This window comes from Triticum dicoccoides, chromosome 5A (assembly GCF_002162155.2).
Source record: "Triticum dicoccoides isolate Atlit2015 ecotype Zavitan chromosome 5A, WEW_v2.0, whole genome shotgun sequence".
In the NCBI taxonomy this organism is placed as follows: Eukaryota; Viridiplantae; Streptophyta; class Magnoliopsida; order Poales; family Poaceae; genus Triticum; species Triticum dicoccoides.
In genome coordinates this window covers 342,081,773-342,091,736 of record NC_041388.1, presented here as the reverse complement: position 1 = coordinate 342,091,736, position 9,964 = coordinate 342,081,773, and the positions used below count along the sequence as shown (strand labels likewise).

General features: G+C 44.3%; 1 protein-coding gene across 1 annotated transcript; it reads right to left on the bottom strand.

Annotated features, from left to right (window-relative positions):
- Positions 1-945: 945 nt before the first annotated feature.
- On the bottom strand, positions 946-2,336 carry LOC119301415 (glutathione S-transferase U18-like). The gene is made up of 2 exons (XM_037578376.1): positions 1,779-2,336; positions 946-1,681 (listed from the first exon to the last, which is right to left on the bottom strand). The coding sequence occupies exons 1-2, from the start codon at positions 2,094-2,096 to the stop codon at positions 1,304-1,306; spliced, it is 696 nt and encodes a 231-aa protein (XP_037434273.1). The 5' UTR covers positions 2,097-2,336; the 3' UTR covers positions 946-1,303.
- Positions 2,337-9,964: the final 7,628 nt, after the last annotated feature.

The window sequence follows — 9,964 nt, the reverse complement described above, 5'->3', positions numbered from 1 at the left end:
GAAGCCGGAGCCTAGATTTGTCAAACTAAATGTTGATGCAGCATTTTATGTCGAAGAAGGAGTGGGAGCAACGGCTGCGGTTATCAGAGATGTGAATGGATCATTTCTTGCAGCCCAATGTATCTATATCCCTGTGGCATCAAGCGTGGTCACGACGAAAGCGCTGGCAATGCGGGATGGCCTGAAGTTCGCAAACTCTTTAGGTTTCACGCGAGTAGAGGCAGAATCCGATTCATTAACAGTGATTGACTCCTGTTGTGGCCAAGCAAGATGGTGGGACGAAGCTGCTGCTATCTTCGCGGAGCGTGTCGATGTTTCGACTTTGATTGGGAAGGTCAAATTTAAGCATTGTCCTCGTAATGCAAATAAAGCGGCGTATGTGCTAGCTAAACATAGTTATTGTAATAAATTCTCTAGCATTTGGACGGACGAGCCTTCGGGCTGTCTGGTCTCAAACCTTGTGGACAATGTAATTCCTTTTTAAGCCAATAAAACTAGTCATGATGGCCTTCCCAGAAAAAACACGTTGAAGTGTAGAAACACTCTTACAATGGCGGTTAGGCGTGGAAGTTTGGGGCCTTGCGTAATGTTAAGCATACCAACGCAACTCGTCGCAACAATGTGTATTGATATTATAAACAGGCAAAAGTTACGACAGGAACGAAATATAAAACATAAAACCATTTAAAATACCACTGAATTAATATTTATTCTTAAACCATTTAGGATTGTGCCCATCGGAGTATGGCAATTGTTTATGGACCCTAATAACTAGCAAAGGTCTATTGTGGGACATGTCAGTTGCGAATGTTTTGTATGGTAAATTATTCGAAAAACACATGATAATTTCTTCACAAACACATGTCAACTTCTTGCAAACAGAGGATTTTATGTGAAATTTCCCATGCTCACTTGAAAAAATTTGCCATAAATTGCCGTGAAAACTTCTGTTTTAACATGCACCTCCGGCGAACATTCGCTGAATAATCAAAAATGCTACACTTACGGGCAATATACATATGAATCTTACGGACTGCACCCCACTAACCAATGACCAATCCCTCTCCCCCGCTGATTTCAAGGACGGGTCCCACTGCCCCCAGTTTCCAGTTAAACATGTCCAGCTCAGTCCGTAAATAATTTCCGTGGCTTGCGTCTGTAAGTCTAGCAAAGTTCGCTGAATAATATTACCCTTGTTTATTCAGAGACGTATGTGCGGGTCTGTAGGGACAAGTGAACCCAACCAACCAGACTGGAGCCTTGGAGCTGGATCCCCTCGCCGAGGCCCCGGCACGGCGGCGCCTCACGGCCGGGAGGAAGCGTTGGCCGCCAGCGCCGCGCGGAGCACCTCGCCGAACTCAACGAGCCTGGCGGCGTCGGGCACGAGGTCCCCGACGGCGTCGTGCGCGCAGAACCGCACCGCCCAGGCCGCCAGCCGCGGCGTTCTGGCCTCGTCGAGGACGGGAAGCCCAGCGATCCTCTCCGCGGCTCCGAACCACCCGATGTAGGAGCCAACGACGATGTCCAGGAAGCCGACGTCATCCCCACCGAAGTAGCGCTTCCCGCCGCTGCACTCCAGGAAGGCCTCCTCGAGCTGCCGGAGCGCGGCGGACACCTGCTCCGCGGCATCGGCCTTGTCGCCGCCGACCATACCTCTCAGTGTCCGAAGTGGTGAATGGAGCTGCAACCTCTCGGAACAGATAGCCATGATCAATTACCAGAACAGTAAAATAACTCGCGTTTCAGATCCAGTGGTCACGATCGAATGGCTGGCTCACCTTGGCGTCGGCGTACTCTGCCCAGAACCGGTGGACGGCGCGGCGGTAGGGGTCGGCCGGAAGAATGGGCTTCCCGGCGGCGGAGAAAGCTTCGTCGACGTACTGCACGATGACCAGGGACTCGCAGACGGGGCGGCCGCCGTGGAGCAGCACGGGCATCTTCCTGTAGACGGGGTTGGACCTGAGCAGCAGCTCGCTCTTCCTGCCCACCGCTTCCTGGAGGAACTCGTACTCCACGCCCTTGAGCCTGAGCGCGATGCACACTCGCGTTACGAACGGGCTCGCCCACCCGCCCACGACCACCACCGGCTCCGACATCGCCGCCGCCGCCGCCGCTGGTTCTTCTAACACACAAGCCACTTAGTGGAAACCACTGTCAATCAATGGTAATTTTGCTTTGTCTTCTGGAGCAGCAAGGTTCTGAACGACGCCGTCGACGGCGTCAGAGACCGATCGACGCCACCGGAGCGCGGCCGGAGTCGTCGGATCCAGCCATCTTTTTTTTTTTGAAATCTTGGTGTAAAGGGAGTGGTTGGTGCGGTGTGTGATCGAATTAAGAATAACCAAATTGGACCAGCGGCCGAAGGAGGGCCAATGTTTTTTTTTTGAGATTGAAGGAGGGCCAATGTGGTTGTTGGGCGTTGCGATGGTGCACGTGGCTTGACATGTCCACTAGCGTTCCAGAGTGGATTTGACTGGACATGTCACCAGAACGACAAATCATATACTTTTTCTAACACGGTAACATTTTTTGTCCAAGAAAACTTATGATTTATTGATCAACTGTCTATGTAGTATAAAGAACACCTAAAATTAAAAAAAATCCAGGTCCGTAGACCAACTAACGATGACTACAATCACCGGAGCGAGCTGAAGACGCCATCATCTTCACCCCTCCCTTATCGAAGCCGAGCAAATCTAGGATACATCTTGATATTCAATGGCTTCTAGTCAATGTGAACGTCGCCAAATGTCTGAATAAATCTAAGAAAATGAACCTTAATGGTTTGTTTCCATTATAATAAACCTAACCATCTACGCTCACTTTGCAGAACTACATAACGAATTAGACAGAGAAGAATATTAGATTGAGAAGGGTTGCAGTATTGCACATCTGAAGATGGTGCTAGAAAACTCCCGTTTCAACGTGTATCCCTTCCCAAGGTGATACGAAGGAACCCTAACTCCCCCAGCCGCCAGCCCTCCTCTCCCCCCTTCCATTGCCACTATCGGGCGAAGCCCGTGCAGTGCAGGTGGTGGCGGGGCCTCTCCTAGGCCCGGGCCCCTATCCCTGGCGGTAGCATGGTTTCCTTTAGAAGGAGTACTTGGCAGCGGAGTGCAGTGAAGTTTCGGTGATGGCTCTGCTCAATGGCAGCGCTTGTAGTGCAGGCTCCGTCTAGGGGTGCTGCCTTGGTGGCAGCAACGGCTAGGAGTCATGGGCTTGCCTGATTTGGATCTAGCCAACATGGATCGGTTTCTGGCTACTGACAAGTGTGGCGACATCGGGCCTTAGCGACTGCTCGACGCCATGGTGGCAGCTCGGTGTGGTGGTGCTAGCGGTTTCTTATTAAAATTTCTTCATGAATTATTGGAAAATGTTTAGGAATTTTATATAAAAATCATTGCAAATATTTTAAAAATGATCAATCATTTCAAAGATTGAACATGAATTATAAAATATTGTACATTTTAGAAAATGTTCACAAATTACAAAAATATCAGATAATTTTCAAAGTGGTTTATAGATTATATTGATGTTCATGAATGAGAAAACATGATTTTTTGAAAAAAAAATATTTTAGAAAAAAATTATTACGAAAAATGTTCATGTATTTTAAAATAGTTCACAAATATCAAACCGTTTTAAAATAAATTACAAAACATAGTCATGAATATATATATAATAACCAATAATTTTTTAAATAAAACATAAAACCGTAAAATAAGTAAATTTAGAAAACCAAAATGAAAGAGCGAAAAATCAAAGTAAAATGAAATAGAAGGAGACAAAAACCAGAGAAGGACACACAAGAGAGAGGGAACGAAAATAATAATTGATGAACACCGAAGACCCGAAGTTGTGCCGGCCCATGTACCCATCTGGAGTGTAGCGTTTGCCTAGGAAAAAAATATCAGGTACTCCCACCCCTTGGGTGCTCCCGGTGCACCGATGCCGAAAAACATTTTTAAAGTGCTTCAAAAATTCTTAAAAAAAGTTAGCACAGTCACACAACATCGATGTATCTTGTCACGAAATTTTAAATCAAAATTCGAAACATTGCTCGAGATACAAAAATAACAAATTTGACATCAATGTGATAATGGGCCAAATCTAAAGCCCAACTTATGTTATGTACTATTTACTGTGGAATTTGTCATTTTGTATCTCGAGCAATGTTTTGAATTTTGAGAAATTTTGTGACAAGATGCATCAATGATGTGTCAATGTGCTAAGTTTTTTTTTCAGAATTTTTCAAATATTTTTAAAAAAATTATCGGCATTGGTGCACCGGGAGCACCCCAAAGGGTCGGAGTACCTGATATTCTCCCTGTTTGCCTGAGCGGAACTACTATTCAGCCCCGTACACGCTGCCGAACAAGTCAACGCGCACCCACCCTTCCCCCGGGGTGCCACTTACCGGCCCATTTGCGGGGCTGGATGCCAATTTTTTCTTTCTCGTCTTTTTGTTTTCTTTTTCTTTTTTATTTTTATTCTTCTTTAAAATAATTCAATATTACAAAAAGGTTGCAAAAATGCAAAAAAAGTGTGAATTATGGAAAAAAATCAACAACACATAAAATATTCAAGGATTCAAAAAATGCTCGTGATTTTAAATATAACATTTACCTATCCAAAAAATATTTACAAGTTTCAAAAAATGTACATGAGTTCAAAAAAATTCTCGAATTTTTAAAACATATACACGTATGAAAAAATGTTCGCGATATCATAAAAAATATTCAGATATTCACAATTTTATTTGTGAAATTAAACTGATTGTGAATTAGAAAATGTTCACGATATTGTTAAATAATGTTCACAAAGGTCAAAAAATGTTTGCGAATCTAATTTGTTTTTCAAATTTCAAAAAACGTTCATCGATTCTAAAATATTTAGCATTTAAAAACAGATTCATGAGTTCCCAAAACTATTGACAAATTCAAGAAATGTACATGAATAGTGATAAAAATGTTCATGTATGCGAAAATCTTCACGATGTCGAAAAATTGTTCATGAATTTGAAACATGTTAATTTTTTGAAAACAAATGGAATTTCAAAAAATGTTCACAAATTTAAAAAATGAAAGTGGACAAAAACAAAAAAAGAAAAAAGATAAGATAAAAATTGAAAAAGATAACGATAAGGAAAAAGGAAATGAAAAAGGAGAAAAAATGAAAGGAAAAAATAAAACCCTATTTGGGAAGGTTCTAGAACCTTTTGAAAACCGGAAACAAGGTAGCTGGGCCGGGCGAAACATAAGCAGCGGGGAAGCGGGGGTACGCGCGTGGTCGCTAACCAGCGTCCAGCACGCCGTATAGGATCCCTGTTGGTCGAGATTCCATACTTACATGTGAAATATTGTGCATTATCTTCGGAAAAACGCGTGGAATATAGATTGCGAGGCCCTGAGTAGCTCACGTGCTAGCCCCCTGTCGCACATCACAAAACAGACATCAAAACTACTAGCGACCAATGGAATACCAAGGGTGCCGCCTAGGATTTCTCGGGCCGCCGTCATCTGAGAAATTTAGCTGCCTCGGATCTTCAAGATCACTATGTTCTTTATCAACTTCTAGCGATTATCATAGTTTTGTGAAAATAAATTTCTTTTCATTCTTTTGACAGTGCCTTGAGGTTAGAGAGTTTCTGTCCTCGCTGATTCGATAGTAGCAACTAGTGGGAATTTCTCAAAAAAAAAAACTAGCAACTAGTGGAATTTCCTATTAGACACTCTCTGCGTCAAATAGTTGAATCTCTGCACAGGGACGAGTGAGCAACGACTTTGGGCTTGTGGTATATATAAGAATGCGTTTTTCTAGAACGGTTTTCCTATTAGATCACTCACGCACGTCGTGCAACTTTGGGTTTGTGGTATATATAAAAATGTCCCAAAATATAAAAATGTTCTTCTTTTTTAGAAAAAAAAATCATGTTTTTTAACAAAAGGAAAACATTCCACGAATTAAATACTCTTCGTGAATTTCAATAATGTTGAATAAATTTCAAAAATATATATCATTACTTAGGAAAATGTTCCGAATTTTATAAGATGTTTAAAATTTGGTTAAAAATATTTCTGAAATTCAAAGACATGCAAGCATTTAATTTAAATTTAAAGAAAAAAGAATTTTGAAAGAAGAAAAGAAACGGAGGGAAATCGAAAAGAGACCGGTCGAGAGAAGGTTCTAACATTTTCAAAACCGATGGGAAAGAGACGCGGAACAACTTTGGGGTGCGCCGTGCGCGAGAGCCGCTCACGACTCCGCTGCCTCGCTCGCGTAGGTCCAGCACGGACGTCACTCTCGCGTCTCTTGCCAGTAGAAATTGTTGGCTGCTCATTGTTGGACCAGTCCGTGCTTGACATGTTTATCGCTAGCTTCCCATCCCTTTCATCAACCCGGGCCCTGCACGAGACGACGCAGCTTTCCGCAGCTACTAATCATCGCGGGCTCTTGTTTCAAAAAAAAAAAAAAACTAATCATCGCGGGCGCGGCACGGCGCGCCTCTTGGTGTCGCACAAGAGGCAGGCACCTGTGCCCTGTAGGCTGTAGCAATACGCCAGTTTGGCGACGGATCGGCTGCCAGGTCGTGCTCATGGTGGTTGATTGGTTCATCCATCATGGACGAACGTACGGGTGGCGGGTTTCAATTAAAGGGCCTAGCGTATGCATGCCCACCCCCTCCCTGCCTTGTTAACTAGCTAGCCCAAATGATATCCTATAAATATCCTACGTAAAAGTACGTACGTACACAAATCAAAGCTATCCCCAGTCCCGTCCCTGGATTAATCAACTCTCAAGATGGCATAAGATCCCAGTGAAGTGGCTCTCGGTGACCTGGCAACACATAATCATGTGAATTATCAAATGCCCAGTGGTTAGTGGTAGCTCCTCGCTCCCTGGCACCCATCCGTGCCTGCATCAGCAGACGAGCAATGATCTCTTTACTTAACTAATCCGCTCTCTCCCTCCCAGTTGCCCTAATATATTCATTCTCTCCGGTCTTGTCGGCTCGACCGATCTTGCATAATGCATGCAGATGAGATGCGCCTTACTATAGCCGGTGGGTGCTACGCAGCAACAAATCCCTGAAAAGTTCGTCCCAAAGTGCATTATCGTTTGCGCGCATCTGGTCCCGGCTCCCTGGCGTGTGCTTCACTTGATCCCAGAAGAACGTTAGGAAATGCGCCACTTGCAAAGGTGACCTCTTTTTCGAGACCGAGCATACCGCCACTTGCAACAAGGTGTCACTTTGGAGTGCAAACCTAATGCTGCCTGCAGTTGCGATTGCGAATAGGATGGCAGCATTCTCAAGCTTCGGCGGGGAAAACAACAACCCACCTAGCTAGTAGGAGGAGTACGTACCTTGATAGATTGATGCTGACTCGGACGTGTCCCCACCGGCTCTACAGTGCTCGTACTACTGGTAGTACTCCCTCTGTAAACTAATATAAGACCTTTTAGATTAATCTAAAAGGTCTTATATTAGTTTATAAGAGGGAATACAAGTTTTCTTTTTCTGGAGCCCCGTCTTGCTTAGCTAGATTGCAGATCTCCTCCTTTTCAGTGCTCTAACTGATGTGTTTATGCGATAGGAACCTCTCGTGTGAATTTTCGTTTTCCAACAAAGGGCCGCCGGCCGTAGGCGGCTCTGAGGTCGCAAATAGACCCGAGGTGAAGTTTTGATGCCAACTTCATAACTGTTATATTGATCCTCCTTGGGGAAGTTAGGCTACGTGAGTTTGGCAAGACATTACCAGTTGCTGGCTGACCTCTATAATGTGAGTGGGGTCAGAAATCCCAACTAAAATAGTTCAACCTTGTGGATGAGCTCTGCTCAGTGGTTAGGGGCAGCGCTTCCTCCCAGACGCAGCGTGTGTTTTTTTTTAAAAGATCCGGGGTTTCCGGCTTCATTGATTTAGAAGAAAGCATCGGAAGAACAGAGGGTGATCAAGCGATCATGGATGCAGTTTGAAAAATGAAAACTACAGGGTGACCGGCTTAGCCCTCGGCCTAATCTCTCGCTACATATTCCCCAAAGGGGGGTTCTAGGCATGTTGCTCCCGCCATTCTCCATAGCTCGATCGTGTTTCTGATGGAGTGCAGCACGTCTTCAGCATGGGGGAGTTTGCTGTTGAAAACACATGCATTTCTCTCCTTCCATATCTCCCAGACGCCGCGTGTTCGAACCTTGGTTCTTAAATGGGTCTCACATCTTCTTCTTTATTAAAAATCAATAGGGGCTTGGTCTAGTTTTTAAAAAATAGTTCAACCTTACTTTCTCCGGGTTTATTGCCCCTTCATATTTTGGTTCTAAGTTTGACAGTAGATTTGACAAGCAAAACATTAGTGATATGCCATTAAAATTTATATTGTTGCCTTCATATTCACTTTTTTCTAATGATATTACTTTTTATTACATACAAATCATATTTTATTAGATAAGTTATGGTTAAAATGTGTCTCAAAATAAGAAAATGGGCTAATAAAGTCGGACTAAGGGAGTACTACATTTTTTTCTTCCAACTTCGCTTACTGTTGGTCTCATGTTTTTTCCCTTCCTTTTTAGACCCGGAACTGTGAGGCAATAACCCCGCAACAAACTTTACTAAAGCTCAAAAAAGATATTTAGAAACTGCACAAAGACTATACGAAGAGATCCTCAAATGAAAGGGATATATACATGCTACAATTGAGGCTATGGTGGGCTATCAACCTATGATTGTAACTGATCACTATGCTTTTTCTTCACCCTATTCGTCGCTCGTGCATGGTGATGTCATGGGTAATCTGGTTGCGCCATGCTTTAGAAGAAGGTATGTTTGCCCTTGAAATATGTACCCGTTACTATTTTTCAAATGTGCCAGCAAGCAATAAACAACTTCATTGCAGAAAGGATGACCAAAATCCCTTCTAACCGCCAGTGCAATTTGCCACACATCCATGCCACGTCCCTATAGTAAATTCACACATAGTCCCTATGCGTCATAGATGGGCCCTACACATGTTTTGAATTTGGAATAAAAAGAACAGGTGAAACTAATCCTTTCCTTCCATAGGTGGACAAAAGCATTGTTCAAAAGAAAAAGATGGACAAAGCACACGGTATGTCTCAGCTTACCTTGAAATTCCTTCGATGAAGCATATCACTAATATTTTTTTGTAGAAAAAGCATATATCTCTAATAATTCCAAGTGTCAGTTGGATTAATTAAAGCTATCTGGTGTCATGGATTGGTGGATGTCAATTGGTATAGCTTTTGGATTGTGGTCTTGTAACGCCCCGAAACCGTTGCGTCAGGTGTCTGCCAGTTATTCGCTGTTGTTGCCTTGTCATTTGTTTGCGTGTCATGCATTTCATATCATGTCATCATGTGCATCACATTTGCATACGTGTTCGTTTCATGCATCCAAGCATTTTCCCCGTTGCCCGTTTTGCAATCCGGCGCTCCTATGTCCTCCAGCACCCCCTTTTGTCTCTTTTCGTGTGCGGGTGTTAAACGTCCTCGGATTGGACCGAGATTTGCCAAGCGGCCTTGGTACACCACCGGTAGACCGCCTGTCAAGTTTCGTGCCATTTGTAGTCCGTTTGATACTCCAACGATTAACCGGGGAACCGTAAAGGCCTCGTGTGTGTTGCAGCCCAACACCTCTCCAAAGTGGCCCAAAACCCATCGAAACCCCCTCTATCCTCTCGGTCATTCGACCATGATCACATGGCCAAAAACCGCACCTTATTTGGACTCTCCTAACTCCCTCTACCTATAAATAAGTGACTTTCCCCGAAATTTCGCGGATGAAACCCTAGTCTTCTTCCCCTCGCGCCGCCGGACACTTCCCCACCACTGACGGACATGTCAACCGCCACCGTCCGGCCTCTCCCGCGCCGCCACGTCGCCCTCTCTCTCCTCCCCGCCGCCAGGGCCTGTGAGGCCCAGATTGGGCCCGCCCCGGGCCGCGCCGGG